Here is a 21,361-nt window from a genome sequence, read left to right on the forward strand (position 1 = left end):
ACATTAGACATTTTCTCAGGCTCCTATGTTTATGTTCAGTTATTTCACTCTAAAGTGATAAAAAACAAAAAAACAATTTATTGCCATTAAAGTGAAATTACTGAACCTACACATGGGAGCCTGAGATTAATGCTTATAATAATAATGTTTTAGAATACATTTTAAAAGTTAATAAAGTTAATAAAGCAACTCAGGCTCATTGGAAAAAACATGCCTCGATCAAAATTTTCCAAAGAATTTTTTTTTCAGTACCACTCATTTGACTTCTCATTTAGAAACATGCAAGAAACAACATGATATACAGTATTTTTTGCAAAAAACATCACCACATGCATGTATTTTTTCCTGAGACTGGGTTGCAACAAAACATTGTAATTTCCATCCATTTAATATTATAGGTAATTCAAATACGTATTTAGACTCATCACACTTTAAAATAATGATTTACATCTGGATATTTTTGGTGGGTGAAGTGTGAGACTCAGCAACAGCATGTCTTTCTCTTGGAGCAGATGACAGAGTGACGCATAGTGACCTACACTGTCTTTGGTCCAGTGCTGATATTAGTCTGTCCTTGTCTAGTCAAGTTATTTGAGTTGGCAGAACTGCTGCCACAAAATGTCCCTAATAAAAACAACAGAGCTGACAAAACAATCTCTGTACTTTTAAATTCTTTATGCATGCAAGATTTCCTCACTCTGAATGAATACTTATCATAGAATCAAAGCTTACCACAGCTTTTTTTTATTATTATTATTATACGTAGCTGTATATAATTAAGTCCAATGATTATTATTAGATACTGTAATAAATAATGAATAATGTTTGAAACCAACATTTGAATAAAGAACAATAATTGAACTTTTACTCATAACCTTATAGTTACTGAAATATAGCTCTTGTGACATCTTACCCATATGACAGCTAACCCCCGTTGCCCTTATTTGGGTTCCTAAAGCTATTGAGAAATCAGATTAGTCATCCTTGAAGCCACCAACAAGTTAACAACTGTGACAATATTCAATGTCCAACAAAACAGGGTATGACAGAAAGACTCTGGGGCACTAAACAGGCCATTTTGATCCTTTATGTTCTTAAAGAAAACAACACATTCAAATCCATGTCAGCCCAGAGGCACGTAATGACTAGCTAGTATGGAGCAGATGCATGTAAACCTGTGCTGAGTGGTGTAGGGTATGAACACAATGCCTTACAGTCCCGTATTCCATTATCCTTTCTGAGAATAAACTGACAGCTGAGATATCTGTCTGTACTCATTCTCACTATGTGAATGCCTAAACGCGTGAGCGCTGGGGCCGTTTGTTTGATGGTGGTTGAGTGTATATGCTATGTGGCTTTGGGAGTATAAAAATTAATGTCATTTTTCTTTTCTTTTCTTTTCTTTTCTTTTTTTTCTTTTCTTTGTGTGTGTGTGTGTGTGTGTGTGTGTGTGTGGGGGGGGGGGGGGGTGAAGCGATTGGTCATAAAAATTCTCAATGTGTAAAATATGTTCTCCATGTGTGAACTTGCAGCCTTACATTTACTGTTACTGAATTATCTCTATGGTTGTTTTGCCTTAGGTTGTTATTATAGTATAACTACTAATATAATTAAAAATGGAATAAAAATAAATATGTTACAGACATACTACTACTACTACTACAAATGATAATAAATAACCAAAATGACTGAAACTTTAACTGAATAAAAACAGAAAATATGAAAAATAAATAGTAGGTTGTTCCATATGTAACTAAAAATAAGGAATTAAATTACTTCATATATTTTTTTCTACATGAAAAAAGAAAATCTTTAAAGGAACAAGTAGTAGAATATAGTCCTGATTCCTACTGTATATATGATTTATTATATATTCAATAACAAAACCTTGTACTGTACCTTGGGTTTTAAAATGAAAATGGTCAGATAAATATTCAGGAAACAGTGAAAATTATATTACAGTATGTAAATGTGGTGGACCAATGTAAATAACAATATTAATTATGGCCCACAGTTTGCTTAATCGAGCAAATTTTGATACTTGTACTGTATTATTTCATAGAAAACAAGCTTTTTAGTCTATCGACATCCTACAACTGCTGTTGATTGATAAAGAACCAAAACATCCCTCATTAAATTATCAGCATTTTGAAAGAGTATCTTAATTAATTATTTTGTGCTAAGAGGATTTATGGTACACCAAAGTCTGTACATAATACATTGTATATAATGGTGGGTATTTTTATTCAAGCATTTAGATTCAAGCAGATCAAAGAATGTAAATCATCAAAGAAAATTACAAATGTGCTTGGCCAGGACGCAAATCACTATTAACACATTAATGAGACTGAAGATTCTATCAGCGATGAAAATCAGAGAGAGTCGAGGAGACATTTCCACAGTCTACAGAGCTTGCAGATAAAATCTTTGCACCACGATATAAGCGCATTGAGAGGAATCTCAGATGACTACCCCTAAACACCTTGTTTGCTGACACTGCACCTGTTGCATGGTATCAATAAGAGATACTCCTTTTCAACCTCCTCTGCTAAACTATTCTCTGTCCATAAAGACTTTGCCATCTCTGAATATCAATCTTATTGGTGAGAAGCTCTTATAAAAAGTTATTTACAACATAACACATTCTAAGTTAGATCTGAAGGTTTAATGTTTTTCTGTACACTGTAATTCATTCTGAATTGTGGAATGAGCCATATCCTGCTTTTATTTGAAAACGATATCCTAAGTAATGGCTTTAGGTAAAAAAACTCTCCCTCAAGGAACAGTGAATGGCAACCAATACAAAGGCGACACAGACAGTGCCAACTTATCAATAATGCAAGGCGTTAGGCTTGCTTGGGCCCAAGGATCGTCAACAAATGAAACATTAAAAATTCATAGCATCATCAGCTAAAAGAATTGTGAGGATTCAGAGCAGTTCAAAGGGACCCAGAACTCTCATCTGCGCCAATTTCATAGTTCAGAGCTACTTGTAACTCTGGGCTGAAGAGTGCTGGAAAAAAAAGAGTATAGCAGAGTCAAAATAATCACCCAAACTAAGAGATTTGTGACTGTGCTTGAATGGATGTCAGTCAGGATTCATATGAAGGTAAAGTTTCACTGGGATGTACTATCAAGAGTCCAAAAAAAAAAAAAAAAACATACTCGTTAAATCATACTGAAAGATCCATTTGCTCCTTGCAAACCATTTATTTCTATATGAAGAAGGAGATAATTACTGATCAAGTACCTATGAAATTTTCTTAACTTTGCAGCATTTTCTATTTTGTTTTCCATTTCCATTAGTATGTTCACATTTCTGACATTATAGGGGAAAAAAGCATCATGTACATTAATCCAAAACAGCATAAATCAGAATCACAAAAATGACGAAAAGTCAATTTTATTTCAGAAATTATTGCTTTTCATAATTATTCCTAAGCTTTAAATGAACTTGGCAAGATATCACCTGTTACACTGAGAAAAAGCTGCTTAAAAACTTTACCTGCCATCAGTAACTAAAATAAACAGTGGTGACACAATAACTATTAATTATAACATAGCCTTCTGTAGTCATAAATTAACATGAAGTAAAATATTCACAAGCAAAATAATATAATCTGACTCTCAAATGAGTCTGTGTAGCATAGGCTTTCGATACTTTCAACCTCCACAGCTCGTGACGATCAGCTAAAAAAAATCCCGACACAAAACTGTAAATAAAAAAACTCTCCGTTCATTACTCTTTCCTACGCCAGGAAACATATTTACTCTTACCTCGACATAATTCCTATTTGCCATGCAACGAATCCCCAGACAGCCACAGAACGCAGCCTTTTCCGAGTCATCTCAAGGCTTGATTGGCATAGACATACAGTCCTCCGTGAATGCCTATGCTCTCTTCAGCACCTCTGGCTTCTTGACTTCAGGACCCTGGACAGCGTTCCAGCTGTTCTTCCTTCACCCCTGTGCACTGCAGGTTTGTTACGCACGGCAATCGCAAAATAATTCCTCATAATCTTATGAAGCTAAACGGCAAACATAAAACTCTTCCCTCGTAGCGACACTGGACGAGATGAAGTGCTGTTTGAAAGCGTGCGGCAGCTGAAGAGATTCTTGACTTATTCAGACATCTCTGAAGAGACCGCCCCACACAGCGCGCCTGACTGACAGTGCGCTTCTCTCTCACTGTGCAACGCTTACTTACTATTACAGAGAACTGATTTTGAATACTTCCCCTTTCACAGCTGCTTACTCACGTGATTAATACTATGTTACGGGATTATTAAAGCTGCTATATATAGCTACATAAGCATACATTTTTTTGTGTGTGGGGGGGGGGTGCAAAATCATTTTTTTTAAACACTTGTAACTGTATTAAAAAATAAGTAATTATATAAAAAGAAATTGCATAGTAATCAGTGTTTAATAAATAATAACCCATTTCAGTTTTGATTATGGCTAATATTCAGTGTATCATGACATGGAGTTATATTTAATATTTGTGGGTAACAATACACTCATTGCAGTCTAACTGTATCAGTAAGCAATGACGAAACTAAGCGCAATGTAACTTGTGAGTCATACATGATGGCACATGCTCGAACACATGCTGATTCCCTTGGTGCTGGAACGTGCCCGTTCCAATCTGGCAGAGGGGCCCTATGTTGTATTTAGGTATATAGGCCTAACGCAGCAAGCTATTGCCTGTTTGTGATTTACCCATGAAATCATTGTTGTATTACAGTGAGTGACAGTGTCTGGCATGGGCTGCCGTAGGCAGAGTCTATGGCACAGCTGAGACCGGGTGCATCTGCGCAGCGTGTGTGTGTGTGCATGTGTGTGCCCACTCCTATTTATTGTGCCACGTTGACCCTGTTCCCAGCTTTTTTTGCCATTGCTCTGGAATCAGGCGATAAGCTCAAATGCTCTCTGTTGCCAAAGTGTGGCATCAGGGAGCTTGGGTCTGCTTTTTTACTTTTCATTCATCCTCTTCTTTAAGAGTTACTTTTATAACAGACACCACAGACTAGGGCTAAATAATTATGTCCAGTCTTGCATATAATTGTCTCTTGATTCACTATAAATAACTTGTTGTCTGCCAACTTATTGGAAAAGCTTTATAGTAAAGTGTTCCCATTCTTTGTGGCCTAGTGGTTATAGAGTTTGACTCCTAACCCTAGGGTTGTAGGTTTGAATCTCGGCCCTGCAATACCATGACTTAGATACCCTTAAAGGGGGGGTGAAATGCTATTTCATGCATACTGAGTTTTTTACACTGTTAAAGAGTTGGATACCCATGCTAAACATGGACAAAGTTTCAAAAATTAAGTTGTACGTTTGAAGGAGTATTTTTGTTCCAAAAATACTCCTTCCGGTTTGTCACAAGTTTCAGAAAGTTTTTTTCGAGTATGGCTCTGTGTGACGTTAGATGGAGCAGAATTTCCTTATATGGGTCCTAAGGGCGCGTCTGTTGCGTCGCGAAATGTCACAAAAGGAGTGTGTTTTTGGTTGCCAGGGCAAGACAACCCTGCACAGATTACCAAAGAAAAAACAGCATTAAGGGACCAGTGGATGGAGTTTATTTTTACAGAGCATCAACGGAGTTGTGCAAGTGTTTGTTCCCTGCATTTCGAAGATGCTTGTTTTACAAACAAGGCCCAGTTTGACGACGGATTTGCGTATCGTTTATTTCTTAAGGATGATGCAATCCCAACGAAATGGGGTCACGATCGTGTGTTGGAACCACAGGCGGTGAGTAAAACTGCGTAAAATATCTCTGCCTCCTTGTTAGTGCGTCCCCCTCCCATCGGAGACCAGGGTTCGAGCCCCGCTCGGAGCGAGTCGTTGCTGCTGCTGCTCTCATTCAGTTTCAGCCTCGGGATCTGATTCTGGATCATAAATATACGCTGAATCTGACTGTTAGCCATGGTTTGTTTTGGATGATGTTGTTTCCCTCACGGTCACAGCTTCCAAACGCTCTCAACGCAAAAGCCTACTGGCGCTCCTGATTCTTTAGCTCCGCCCACACGTCACGCCTCCAGTCGGTCGTGTTTTTCCGGGAAAAATCGGTACAGACTATCTTTCTCTTATGAATATAATAAAACTAAAGACTTTTTGGAGTTTTGAAGGATGCAGTACTACTCTATAGGTACTCAAGATTAACAGGATATTGAGTGAAAACGAGCATTTCACCCCCCCTTTAAGCAAGGCACCGAACAACCAAAAATCCCCTGACGCTGCAGAATTAATGGCTGCCCACTGTTCATGGTTTGTGTGTGTGCACTTTGGATGGGTAAAATGCAGAGCATGAATTCTGAGTATGGGTCACCATACTTGGCGGAATGGCATGTCTCTTTATTAAATGGAATTGATTTGGAGAAATTTTGCATTATAGTACTCGCTCATCAATGGATCATATATACAGTATATACTGGAGTACTTATAGTTATAGGATTTGAACACATCATTTTTTTTTTTTTTTTTTGGTAGATTAGCTGTTGATTGATTGTTGCTGAAGAGTGAGCAGTCAGGCACTGTGTGGGTGGGAGAAGGGCAGATGGATGAGAAGAGCAATGATAATAGCTTAATGTGTACACTGTCAATTAGAAAGGCCACCCTGTTTAGCCCTTAGATAATTTCCCCTGCCCTCCTTGAAAGAACACTTCTGCAATTAAAAGAACTGTTAGAGTTAGAGCTCTTTTGTTGACTAATTATTATCAGATACTAAAGTAGCCTGCAGTATTTGCTTACCCGAGAAAAGGAAAAGTGTTATTTACAAATTTGCTTTGTAAAATATTCTACTTTGTGCACTTATTCTACTTTCTACTTATGTTTCAAAATGAAAATTATTTTTGTGTGTTTTCCAATGGGGCAAACAACATCCCACCATATTGTAAATTAATAAAATGTAAAAAGTTAATAAAATTACATAATTAAATAAATGCAGTTGAATGAAAATTTGAAATAGATGGGTTTTGGTTAAGGTTAAATAATGTGTGTCCTACTCAGTGTCATTTTAGGATCATTTATATACTAGTATAGTATTTATTAATATTTTGGTTTATGTTATTTTACTTCAGTTAAGTCTTATTTTGTTACAAGTAAAAAAAAAATGTTTATAAATGTGTGGATAAGGATATATTCACAATGAACAGGTTCACTTTGCTTCTCTGGCAATGAACCACCAATGAGCAGTGTGGCATATTGCAACACCCGCTCTGTACAGTAGGTGCTCATCACATTATAATGCAAATGCATTTATTTGTCAACCAAAGAGACGTGTGGCATTTACTGAATCAGTTCTATATGGAGAGATTATTGCACTGTATTGGCTGGCGAAAAGACGAATTGCTCAATTACGGGTGTTGTGGCGAGTCATTATAAATCTCGATCCAGCACACTGCATATTAAAGGCCCTTATTTGGAAGCCACAGACACTTTGGTGCGCAGTTTAGTCTCAAGAGACTGCCATTGCTAGAAAAATTCTCAAATTGCTTCTCATTATAAGAGCATCTATGAGTTAAAAAAATGATTTAGAACCAAATCAAAATACGTTTGTGAAATTATGTTGTAATTTTTTTTTTTTTTTAATGGGGTTATTTTAATTACCTTGAACTACTGGAAGCTCAAACCTGTAAGGTCCAATTCATGAACTCTTGTAGTTTTGAGCAAGAAGCTTAACCCTACATTGCACCAGGGGAACTGTCCACCATAATTTGTATACTATAAGTCACTTTGGCGCAATGCCTCAGCTAAAGTGCTTCTTACTAGTGCACAATACACCCATTTCATACAAATAATGAGTTCATAAATCTGCATAAATAAAGCAGCAACCTTTTTATTTTGGGTATGTCATCTGTCTCCATACCGAAAATGGGGGATAATAGAGAAGGGGCTAAATCAAATTAAATATACGATGAAAGTGGGACACCATTTCTGTCCACCTGCAATGTCTCACATCTTCCCCCTGTATCCACATTACAAATGCACTTTGCTCATGTGAAATACACAATCTTAGTCATGACCAAGGCAGACCACATCATATTAAACACTTTGCCTGAATGCTAAATGAAGTATCTTCTCAGAGCTAATGGTTTAGTTACTTCCAGCCAATGAGCTGCATGGCACTTATTAAATGGGTCACACCAGCAATTAAAAGTTCCAATCTGTCTAGTGGATCCATCAGAAAGGGACTTTAGCCATGACTGCAGTAATAGTTCTGAGCAGATGATTAGAAATACACTCTGCTGTGGCACATTTAGATGTTAACAAAGCCTTAGTAATCAGTGTTGAAGACAGCTGGATTCTGAATCAATCTTAAACCAATAATGCCTTCTCTTGCTGGTAAAATGTAACATGTTCATGCCAACAGCTGTTAATCTTACATTTGTTTGGTCAAGAGGAATGTGGGTAGGAAGGTAAGTACATTAAACGACATGCTACAAGCTTCAAAGCTTTGCTTTGAAATGTGACCTTATTAAAACCTTCTGCAAATAAAATTATGTAAAATTCCAAAATGTTTACTTTCACAACTGATATTTTTCACTTTCTTGAGAACTTTTGTGATTTTGTGCTTCCCTGTGTTTTATTATGGGGCCTAACGGCACATAGAACATTTCCTTCCAGTTGAGAAAGTCTTTACGCTTCATTCAGCTGCCTGAGCTCCATTGAGGTTTACGATGGTCACAGAATTCCTGAAAAACATATGTCCAGTCAATGCACTGACTCAAATTGGTGATGCTTGCTGAAACCATGAGGTTGTTCTAGCAGTGGAGATGTTGCACCAAAATGAGGGCAAATTAATGATGCAATGCCCAGAGAGCCGCATTAAATGACATGTTTAATTCAGCTGTCTTCCAATGGATGCTAATCCCTTTATTCTCTATTCATGTAAATCTTTCCCTGGACACCATGGCTTTTCTAACACCCGACACGGCCACAGTTTAATGAAGTACAGATAACAGTTGTATTTTGCATGATCACCAGGATGCATAAGGACCATGAAGACTCTTCTAATCATTTGCTAACTACAAGGAATTAGAGAAATGTCAATCAAGCAACATCTGTCTCTAAAATTCGGGGGTGGGGGGTGGTGGTTGTGCACGTCTAATAAACCATATGTTCAGTGGAATTTTCACAGAAACAAAAATGGTGCACATCTAACAAACCATATGTTCAGTGGAATTTTCACAGCATGTACAAAATTATGTTTACTAAGTGCAAGTAATGTTATAATTCTTTAATAATCTTAAAATTATTTAATACAAAAAAGTCTGTTATTTTAAAACACTTGCTTTTTGTCCTCAGTTAGAATAGAGTTGGATTCCTTGGAGTGCAGAGTTGGCCAAACACTTGATTACACACATTATGACGTCACATAGATTATTTCTGTATCTGTTAAATTCCGTGAAGCGAGTGTGTGAGTATAGTTAGATACAGCATGGGATTGTGTGTGCTGTTATGTAATGCAGAAGGCTTGTACAATGACTTTTTGTTTGGGTAGATAGTAGCATAAAATATAAAAATGAATAAGCTAAAAAAAGAAAAAAAGCAATAATAATTTTTTTCCCCAGTCATATCTTGTGTAATTATTGTGTAATTGTTCCTTTCTTACACTATATTATATTACAGGGATGAGTTCATTTCTGGCGCCTCATGCCATTATGTCATCTGTTATGTCAATTAACCACATTCATAATTCACACTAATGATGATCTCTGAAGGGTATGGAAGCATGAAAGTGCTGACCTGTCAGCAGAACACAACTCAAACCCTATATTGAGAGGGACAAAATGATAAAAGAGTGTCAATGAGATTAGAATAGAGACAATTCTTTGGTGTGTGGTTTTCACATTAATAGTGCACTTGTACAGTAGCCCTAATCTCACCTCCCATCTATGGCTAATGTAATATGATTTTTTTTTTTCAACTGAAATAGGATGTGCAGGATTGCTCATGTAGGCTCTTCTCATGCAAACAGACATGCACTGCTGCACACATGTGATGTCCAGATTAGAAGACACATGAACAATCCACACACGCACGCACACACACACACACACACACACACACACACATACACTCCTGCTCCTGCCCTGGCGAAAATAAATAAATAAATAAAAACCTTCTGTGTCATGATGATAAACCTTAAATGATAGGATTTAGAGTGTTTAAATGAAAAACTAATGCCTCTTCTCTTGTATGCTTGTCTGTGGTTCATGAGAACAAAATTTTTTTAGGTGTCCCCCTAATTCAAATTGCTTTAAAAAAAGAAGAAGCATTTTTTAAATCTAAAAACGCAAAAAAGTTTCCTGTGAAGAGTATAGGTTTAGGAGCAGGGCTGGTGTAGGGAGATAGAAAATGTTGTTTATAAAAACTATTATACCAATGGAGAGTCCCGGTAAACCATAAAAACCTACATGTGAATTATTGAAGTCAGTTCGTGAAATTGCATGGTCAACTGCAGCAGCTCTTATTGGAAAATTTAAATTGAAAAAGCAATTTAAAGCGTAATTTTTTGAAAACCCATACCATTATTGTCTCAAAAACCTGTATTTGTAAAAATGGTGACGGTGTATGGGTATTATGCGTTCAGGCTATAGGTAGGTGTGCATGCATTAGTGTTTCTTTGCAAAGTCACATCGCCAATTACTGGCCTGGCATGCTATAAATAAAAATAAACATAAAAAACATATAAATAAAATAGATTTTTTTGCCATTTTTTCCCAGATCCATGTGAATGGATAGAAATTTGAAAACATTGTCATTACATAAAACTTTTTGAAAATGCAAAGCAGGAACTTGGAGCTAAACTTGAAGCTCATACAGACCAAGCATAATTGCTTTTTTTCAAACATCTTTTCAAAACATTCATTTACCAACTTCTCATCCAGGAAAATTGCCAGCTGTGATTAAATGGTATTTCTCATAATTCCCTGTTCACAGTTAATCTTTAAATTGTAATTTACCAGCACTTTTATTCAGAAAGAGTTGAATGTGTAAAAATCCCTACAATATAGGCTACTGTAGATATGATGAGTTTTTGAATACTTAACATGATCAAATTAGCGATTTTTGAGGAATTATTTAGTATGCACTGACAAGATCTCAATATCTCAGTGTCTACAAAAACTTGGTCAAAGTGCTTGAAGAATTTGAAGCAGCATATCATTTCTTATTTTAAGTATCATTTAAAGGCTTCTCTGTGCATCATTCATGTTGTTCTAAAAGTGCCTCCCATAAATAAGAAATGCATCTGCCTAGCTTACTAATGTTCGTCTTTTAAAGACTTGGAAAATATGGTTGAATTAGGGATTGTGTCAAAAAATAACAAAGAAATGAAATAAATATGGAACACCCCCTTTTTATTTCTTTCAAAAATAGGATAAATTATGAGTCCAAAATGTAGTTTTTGCCAATTGAGATGACAGATGACAAAGCTTTAAGAGCCAAAAGGGTAATAAATTATCAGAGATACCCCTCCAGATTTTAACAAGAACAAAATAAAATACTTAAATATGCTAGATGAAAATATGGTCTTAATCATAATGCCCAACTGTATTAGTATAAATTTTTATTTTTCAGCCTTTTAGTTATACTTCTTTGGCAAACAGGGAAACTTATAACTCAGGAAAGCTTGAAAAACATTTGTCTTATGTGAGAGTTAAATAGACTGGCACTGATAAATGGTATTCATTGTATACAATTAACACTACAATTAGCAGAGAAAGTGATAATTCATACACTTCCAAATGAATAATTCATTAGTTGAGCTTATATATTACAGTAGTAGATTTTGTTTATTGCATTTGCAGGAAATGATTTTATAAGGGAACATATTAATTTAGGTAATTAGGTGATATAAATAATAAAAGAGGTCAAAAAGAAGTGTGTAATATTTTTGAGTAAAATTTTAAATATTTGCTGCTGGGTTTTCCCTACAGTTCCCATAACTCCAGCAGCTCCACAGTGTCAGTGTATTCAAGGCACGTCAACACATCACCTCTCCAGCAAAGTACGGGATTTCTTCGGCTGCTACAGATTCTTCTGGACTACAGGAGTACAGCCAATTAAGTCACTGGATGTTTCAGTGAGTTCAGCTTCTTTTTATATCCTTAGGGAGAAGAAAACTGGCAGTGTGGTTGCAGATGTAATCAGCATGGGGAGATTGTAATCAAGCAGCTTGTGTAAGAGTAAAGGTAAATAATGTGAAGGCCTATACACACAGTGTATACATTCAGTACTATCTCTTATTTTTTTTAAATCCCATAATAATCACACTGATTAATATACACACAACAAAATTTATTCCTGTAAAAACACATAGTGATTCATGGAACACCATTTACCTGCCTAAAAGTGATTTATCTCATAGTTTTCTGTGGCAAATTGGTTAAGGCTTGTTAATCTTTGTTTGCAAGTGTCTGACAAAAGACTGAGTGGACTTTTCTTGATCAACATCTGTCACAATATCCCAGTATTATTAACCTTATTAATAAAGTAATTTGATGTTATAGATTTGATTTGAATAAAACAAATCCAGTTGGACTGTCCAGTCCAAATCTTCAATGATGCTTGAGATGCACAGTGAGTTTGAACTCCATGCAACCCCTGTGTTAGTCTCCATTGGAAATGAATGGCCTCCACTCTGCTGTCTGCTGTTTGTTGTAAGCAGTGAAAAGGCGGTTTAAGAAGGTTTGTTTTCTCTCCCAAATCTGGACTGTGTGGGTTAAATTTGTTTTATACCTACACATGCACATTGAAGATTCATTTTAAGCATGCTTTTTATGTGAACAGCTTTAGCATATTCTCATCACTTCAAAAACATTCTAACAGCCTTTTACTAGATTATACTCTGGTGATGAAATATGCATAGCCTGAAATGCTATTAACATGCTATGGATTCCTAGGCAGCATGTAAGAGGCTGCTATGAATAAAATAGTATTTACTGCACTGCATGATAAAAAAGGAACAAATTTGGAAATACACATTCAAACTAAATGCTCAACTCCACTTGCATATAGAAAATGCTACAAAGTGCTGCATTGCTATACAGTAGTACATCCTCAAAACCAAGCAGAGTCTAAAACATGCACTCTAATTGGCTGGCAGAAAGTATTTCTTGATAAAATAAGTGCCTACCAGAGCCTATGGGCTGTCACAGAGAGAGGTGTCATATCTCTGGACACCTATTTAAAATCTAGTAGGTGCATTTTGTGTGAAGTATACAAATATATTTAAACATATTGTAAGAACATTTAAGCTTAAAATGGAATTAAAAAAATAAAATAAAACATACATTTTGAAAATCATCTCTCTGTATCATTTTCCCATTGTTAAAGCTGATAAACTGTGATCTTAATGGCTCATTGTAGGGGTATTCGAGGTAAGAAATTTGCATTTTGAAACACTGTGTACAGGTATATATTTTGCTAAATAATCTAGTTCCTCTTGGCTGTCAAACAAATTATGGAAATATAAAGGTGGTCAAACTTTTCAATCCTCTTCCCTTGTTTAGTCCATTCTGTTGTTGACAGTGACATGCCTTAACTGACCTGCTGTATTCCCACAAACTCTCTGGCTAGTGTGCTGAAGGAGTGGATGCCGATTTGCCATATCCTTCATACTGATATTAATTAAATTATTACATGATTTCTTGTTTGACTATTAATCAAGTTATAGCCAGAGTGAAATGTGTAACCTTATGTGTGCTGTATTTCTTTTCCTCAAGATTAATGTCCACATATTATGTGTGTTTATCCAACCGTAATGATAAGACACTCGCCAGTGCTAGAAAGCCTTGAATTTTAGATAAGTTCTCTGTGTACGTGTGTTAGTATCTGTCTGTACAGGGAGAAGCTCAGACAGTCCCAGGACAAAAATCAACTGCCAGTGTCCAGCATATCAGATATACGTCTTTGGAGAGTTTTATCTAGGTTTTGGAACCAATCAGAATTTTGTTGACTCATGTATTGACGCAATTAGTATCCTCTGTCAGGGTATAACTGTGGTTGATTTTGTATTGTACTGGGGGCGGCCTGCGAACTCCTTCGAGAGTGTTGAAGCTGACTTCTGCTGATGAAATTGCAAACTATTTTCTTCAAGTAAAATTATTATTATTAATTGAACTCATTTCTGAGTCCTGGTCTTCATTGCGACATATCTGGTCCTTGGGTTTTAACTGTAAATTCCCCTACAGTTAATGGTGGAGGATCGGCGGGCAATAGTTCTTTGTTGACATCCCTGATCAATCATCAAACCAAGGTAGGAAAGACTTTAGATTTAATATTATTGGTTAGGGACTGTCTGTAAGTGGAGGGGGTCGAGAGAAGGAGGAACGATAGACTCACTCAGACGTGAGGGGGTAGACACCAGCTCCAGGGTGGAGTAGGTAAATTGGTGTCACAATATACCTGTAAATAAGTAACCTTGTGAGTATAAGGGGTACAAGTACACATCGGTAGGTCTTGATATAAGATATTTAGAGATGTGTACAGTTACAGAGGGAACAGGTGCACACCTATAGGTCTTAGAGAGAGACGTAAAAATTTGTTTCTAGGTGTGCACAGTCCAGGGGGGGACAAAAACGCATTCTTAACAGGCATGTGAACCCGTAAAGGGCAGTGCTGGGTCAAGCACCGAGGGACAAAGGACACGTAGGGCCGTAAATAGGCAGTGCTGGGTCAAGCACAGAGAGCCAAAAGGCACGAGAGGCCATAAAGGGCAGTGCATTTACTGCCAGGTAAGCCAAAGTAGGGGTATGGGAAATCCCGAGAAGAATGTAAGACGCTAGACGGGGGTTCTAGTCGTATCTCGCTCTTCCAACTCTCGATCACCCACCATTACAGACGGGGGCGCCCCGAGCTTAGAAATAGGCCAGGTCAGTGGTTAGGGAAAAGAGTATCCAAAATTAGTGTTTAAAAATAAATAGTGATAATTCATATGTGCACCTATAAAAATATAGGGATATATGCAAAGGGAAAGTGTTGATTGATCTGGTATGCCTCAGGAACAACCCCAAAAGAGCTAAAATGTAGTTTTCATGACCCTGATTGGATTGGACCAGTATATGGAAATTCTGGAATATACTTTGCAATTTCATCACGCAGAAGTCAAGTGCTGTTGGTAAGATCGCCCTCTCAATATGTTTTTGGTTTATGATAGAAATATGACTGACAAATTAGGTAACCTGGTCAGCCCTGATAGAAATAATGAAACAGAAGAGAGCAAATGCTGTAAACAGTTTGGCTCTGAAGCTCTGACTTTAAAAATATATATATATTCTCTGAATTCATTTAAAGAATGATCAGTCTGAGCTTTAATTCTGATTGTAATGTTAAAACAAAAACTTGATTGGCTTTAAACTTAGAAAGAACCTGAGAAATAAACATTTATAAATGTATGTGCCGATTTGTTAAAAATAATCCCAGAAGTAACTGAGTGATGATTTAATCTGATTCTCTGTGCATAGAAGGTTTAAATGACAAAGAATGATATCATAAGACCTGTTCCAGTTCCTATATAATTGTTGAAAGTCCTGACAAGGAATACTGAACAGAATTCTGGGTTAGTGAAAAAAAAAAAAAACTGTAGGCACACAAATTGGCAGTGGCATTTTGGAAAAACTTAGAAGCTTATGTTTTGCTTTAAAAGATAAAATTGCTTTGACTACAATGAAGCCATTGTTTTATCTCATGCTGGCCCCCACCATGACTCTGGCTTAAGCTTTGAAAGTACCAGAGACATGTTCTGAGTAAAAAAAAAAAAAATGTAATTCCTATATTTACTAATGTTTGGCCAAAAGAGTAATTTTATTGTTGGATTGCAAAATTGTAGTCACGCAGCATCATAAAAAAAGAAAAAAGAAGAGAAAAGAAAATTATTTTTTGTTTATGAGATGATAAAGTTGTAAACAAGTAACATAAACGGGGGTTTCGAAGTAACTTTGAAGACAGCATGCAAGCAAGACCCAAAGTAACATACCTGGGTCAGATAACCTCTGACAGATTTAAAACCAATGTTGAAATTCAGAAGCCATGGCCAGAATTAAGTGAATGGATAAATACAAGTTGATGTAAAAGTAATGACAATGACTGCAAAGAACTTTGAGAAACATTTGAGTTGCGAAAATAAAGTAAAAATACAAATATAAAGATGTTTATTTTTAAAATGCATATAATTTCTGACAAGTTTTAAACTGGGCTAGAGTAAAATGATAGTACGATGAAATTATGTTAAAAATGAATGATAATGCATTGTTACGAGTCCTGAATCCCTCAGAGTTCTCTCTCTCTCATTCAAAGTAAGCTAAAATGCCGTTATCTGAGCTTGTGTTTAAGTGATAAGATATTTATAGTACAGCACAGTGTTTCAGTCAAATCATAGGCAGAGATGCTAAAGGACATGCTAAAAAGAGTTCAGATTTAATGCATTAAGAGGGCAATTGGTAGTTAAATGTTCAACTGCCCAATGCATGTAAGAAATAAGAGATTATAAAAATAATGAATAACAATTTAGGAGCAATTGTTGAAGAGACATGAGGTCTTTAAAATCATAATACAGACCCTGAGCTATAGATGTAATAATTTTGAATAGTTAAACAGTTGTATTGCTATTTGTTCTATGACCAGTAACTTATCTGTCTTATTTTTAGTCTCCACCATCATACAGGGCCTGATGGATGCAGCTACAGAAGCAACAGAAAATTACAATGAATGGACGGGTGTGAAAAATAAATTCACTGAGTAATCTCAGCATGATAGTTTGGAGGTATCCAATTGAGTTTAGCAATTAAACATTAGTTTGATTAACCTTTTTCAATGTTTTAACACTAGTAGGTGCTGTCAATGGCTCTCATGGTTCTTGAGTGCACCTTTCCTAAGCTGCAGGAAATACTGGATTCTGGAAGAAGACTGTCGAGGATGTTGCAACGGGAAAGAGTGGTTACCAGTGTGCATGAGGTGATTTCTCAATGACGGGTAAGATCCTCTTCTGGCCAATAGGGGACAACCTAAGGCAGGGGGTCACCGCCACTGGGCACCTGCCCTGAAGGGAGGTGTTATATGTGAGATGGTAGTGGAGTTGAGCGGATGCTTGATAGGCCTAGAGCATCATTAAGAGGGGAACTGTAGGAAGTACAGCAATCTGCCTCAAAATGTGAGCTCCTCCAGACCTGATCACCAGCAACCACATTCCTTGACTGATTGTTGTGACAAGCGTCCACAACTTGATGCAACTATGCCAGTGGATCACACCCTGAGGACAAGGAGCTTATTTATAAAAAGTTAATGGCAATGGGCTTTCAAGAACCATCTGAGACCATGTGATGACAGCCATTATTTTGAGACAAAAATTTCTTATGAGGCTAAAATGATATTGAACTAATATGTCTATATCATAGTCTTTACTCATGCAGGTCATTAGGCATGGCATAAGATGATTACAAGATATGGTGGTGGCTAAAAATGAAGACTGCTTCTGCTTAATCAAGAGATGATTTAGATAACAAAGGTTAAGGGAATTAAGCATGTAAGGTAAAAATAATTTTAAAGAAATGTTCCTAGCATTATGTATTTTAAACAGTTTAAACTGAGATTTTAGATCTAGAAACTTTGACATTTTTAACTTATTTGAATAATTTAGGGTTATATGTTGTAATGAATTTTATATTATAGTCTAAGTTAAAGTTTGGCAAAAATTGTCAAAATAAATAAATAAATAATATTTTGCACAGTAAGAGAGAGAGAGAGAGAGTGCTTGAGTGGAGGCAGGGATAGTGCTCTTCTTCTATTATTGGCCTGCTAAGAAAGAGTAACCAAAACAGAGCAATAATTTTAAGACCAAAACAACCCAGCTGATCTTTCTCAAAATAAAAATCATTAATGAACAGGCAAACTTTGAGATTAGATAAGAGATTAGGTACAAACTTGGTAAAATGCACAGACAATGTTTGAGTTTAAATCCTTCCGATTTAATACCAAAAGGAAAACCTTAAATATGAGATGTTAAAATATAAATGTGTTAAGTATGTGCATGCATGAGGATGGCTATATATATATTATTGGGGGACAATTCTGTTCCTGTTTTGTTTCAATTGAGTCACTAACCTCTGGAATGAGTGTTTTATCATTACAGATGTGTTAAGTGAAATTACTTTACAGAAGTCGATAATTCTGAGTGAAACTAATGAAAAGACAATGCCAAACATGGGACGAGCTTTAAGTGGATTGGTTATCCAGCTCTGTCTGCCACTGGTAATAATGACTTGTTTTGTCTTTTATAATGCTGATTTAAATCACTCTCTGGATTAATATGTTAAAGAGTGTTTATATGATTGGATTTGTGAAATTTAAGTTTGCCGTCAAAAATGGGTTTAAAATCCATGCCTAAATTTAAATGAGGGTCTAAATTTTAACAAGTTAACACTTTGTTGTTTGAATGGTGAAGGTAAATATTTTAGACTTGACGGCAGAAAAACAGTGACAGATTGGCTACGTCACTAACCAAATTATCCAGAGAGCACCCTCACATAAAGAAGCCTGGTGGGAAAACAAAGGAGTGAATCCTGCTTGTGTAATATAGTGCAAAAGCTTTATGTAGTGGTTTATGTAGAACAGAGATAAGTTGAACAAAAACGTGTGGATAGCCCCTTAATGGAGCAAATCCATAACAAGAGGTTTGAATTAATTGAAATAGCACAGCAAAAAAAAAAAAAATAATAATAAATTTTGTTTGAACAAAACAATTGTAATAGGCTCTATGGAGCTGCTTATGAACACCTGTCAGGTCAAATCAAATTAATATTGTGAACACTGACAGGGCTTTTTGATAATGTATACTGTTTCAATACAGATTTACAGAAACTGAGGATGTCTCTTTAATAAATATTTGGGCGTTTAGAACTAAGTAATAGTATTGTTCATTTAGTAATAGTATTGGGAAATCTGTGTGCTCTTTTTCAGTTTATAATAATTTTGAGTAAATAAATATCACTGCCAAATGACAAACATGAACAAGGGTTTTAAAGACATTGATCACGTAGCTGATGTGTAAGCATTTCTAACTGACAAAACAGTGAGAACTAAATTGACTTAATACGAGGTATTGAGGATTTGCTTCTGAATGTGTCATTAATATAGTCTGAGTACAGTAATATGGTATGATAATTGACAAGACTTACATTAAAAAAAAAAAAAAAAAAAAAAAAAGGGTAATAATAAGGCAATGAGTATGGTTAACAGTAATGTCCTGGTATAAAATACATGCATGACAATAAGTGGATAGGTTAGTTGTATTTTTGAAGTTAGACACTTCAATACTTAAAATGTAATTTTGATCAAATGTTGTTAACAATGACAAGTTTGGGTTAATGGTTAATGTATGTTTAAACAGCATGTGAACTATGATGACTGCAAATGGATTCGTGGTGAAACTAAAACTTAATAAAAGGGCTATTAAGTAATAAACTAGGAACTGCTCTAGGTTTTCGAGGAAATTATGATTATGATTATTTTTATTTTTTTAAGATGGCTCAATATTGATCTTACTTATTTTTGGTTTGTTTAATTTTGTGTTTTTAACACCAAGTTTGGAATGAAAGGGTAAAATAGATAATCAATCTCTATAATTGTACCATTGATGGGGAAAATTATAGATTTTCATAAAATAAGGGTATCTTTACTGGGATTTAGGTTATAAGCAATGTCTATATTTGGTATCTGTGAGGTGACTGAGGGTCTGACATATGTCAGGAATGCAATAACAGTGGTTATTCATTTAGCCCGGCTTCCAGAGAAGCTGGAAGTTTATTGTAATGAGTTTATTTTAAGATATGACCAAATTAACTAAAATTCATCATAGTTGTATAAAACATGCTAAAAGAAAACAAATAAGGCAAATATCCTTCTTAAGGGTTAAAAAAAAATGAATTGGTTATAGTGTATGCGGTTTTCTTTAATGATTTGTTAAATCTGGTTAAAGAATATGCAAATTTAGTCTTAAGGCTGTTGGATAAATGTTTTGTTTTAGAGGGTAAGTGTGAAGTAGCTGTAGTAGGAAGAGAGGTATTTACAAAGATATGTTGATGAAAGTATATATGGATGGAGGACACTTTTCCAGGTAGAGGGACACACAGAATAATTCACTGGAAAAGACATTATGTGAAGAAAGACTAGTGCAAGTGGCGATATTGTGGGATTAAGTAAGTAGATGAATGTATATGGGAAGTAAGAATGATTATGGGAAGTATTTTGTACAAAATAATGTGTTTATTACTAGAAATGTCAGCCAGTACCAGAGATCTTAAGTATATGCACCTGCTTAAGTTGACCAACAGCCTGCATTCTTAGCATGCATCACAACTACACCTGACCTCATTTATTAGACCAGATGTGGGGTATTAGACCCCACATTGATCTAAAACGGGGGACTGAAGGAGTGGATGCCGATTTGCCATATCCTTCATACTGATATTAATTAAATTATTACATGATTTCTTGTTTGACTATTAATCAAGTTATAGCCAGAGTGAAATGTGTAACCTTATGTGTGCTGTATTTCTTTTCCTCAAGATTAATGTCCACATATTATGTGTGTTTATCCAACCGTAATGATAAGACACTCGCCAGTGCTAGAAAGCCTTGAATTTTAGATAAGTTCTCTGTGTACGTGTGTTAGTATCTGTCTGTACAGGGAGAAGCTCAGACAGTCCCAGGACAAAAATCAACTGCCAGTGTCCAGCATATCAGATATACGTCTTTGGAGAGTTTTATCTAGGTTTTGGAACCAATCAGAATTTTGTTGACTCATGTATTGACGCAATTAGTATCCTCTGTCAGGGTATAACTGTGGTTGATTTTGTATTGTACTGGGGGCGGCCTGCGAACTCCTTCGAGAGTGTTGAAGCTGACTTCTGCTGATGAAATTGCAAACTATTTTCTTCAAGTAAAATTATTATTATTAATTGAACTCATTTCTGAGTCCTGGTCTTCATTGCGACATATCTGGTCCTTGGGTTTTAACTGTAAATTCCCCTACAGTGCTTAGTATCTGAAATAACTACCCCACTCCGAGCAGTAAGTGGAGCTCTGTAGGGCCTGTATGAATCCCAGAGCTGTGTAAGAAATTCATAGTTTGAAAAAGGTGTGCTGTGCTTTTGCCATGATTTTCCTGTCAGAATAATACTAAAACAACTAGTAATCCGCACAACTCCTGTCTGTCAATGACATAAAAATGACATGTTTGTAAGAAACAAATCCATTATTAAGGCATAATGGCAGACAACCATGCATCTTTTTACTTCGCAAGATCGTAATTGATGGACTACCGTGGTCCGGATTATTTGTGGATTATTGTGATGTT

The 21,361-nt window shown here is 35.9% G+C and overlaps 1 protein-coding gene and 1 long non-coding RNA gene across 3 annotated transcripts in view; one reads left to right on the forward strand and one right to left on the reverse strand.

The window, feature by feature from the left end:
- glra3 (glycine receptor, alpha 3) overlaps window positions 1-4,161 on the reverse strand; it is a 47,854-nt gene extending 43,693 nt beyond the window's left edge. For both annotated transcript variants that reach the window (XM_052546227.1, XM_052546226.1), the window contains exon 1: window positions 3,778-4,161. In XM_052546227.1, the coding sequence (XP_052402187.1) occupies window positions 3,778-3,848 (71 nt within the window). In that variant the 5' untranslated portion in view covers window positions 3,849-4,161. The remainder of the gene's footprint in view (window positions 1-3,777) is intronic.
- Window positions 4,162-13,594: 9,433 nt separating this feature from the next.
- Window positions 13,595-20,972, forward strand: LOC127949691 (uncharacterized). The gene is made up of 2 exons (XR_008152419.1): window positions 13,595-18,787; window positions 18,821-20,972. It is a non-coding gene; the product is annotated as an uncharacterized LOC127949691 (long non-coding RNA).
- Window positions 20,973-21,361: the final 389 nt, after the last annotated feature.

The sequence above is a fragment of the Carassius gibelio genome, chromosome B1 (genome assembly GCF_023724105.1).
Source record: "Carassius gibelio isolate Cgi1373 ecotype wild population from Czech Republic chromosome B1, carGib1.2-hapl.c, whole genome shotgun sequence".
Taxonomy (NCBI): domain Eukaryota; kingdom Metazoa; phylum Chordata; class Actinopteri; order Cypriniformes; family Cyprinidae; genus Carassius; species Carassius gibelio.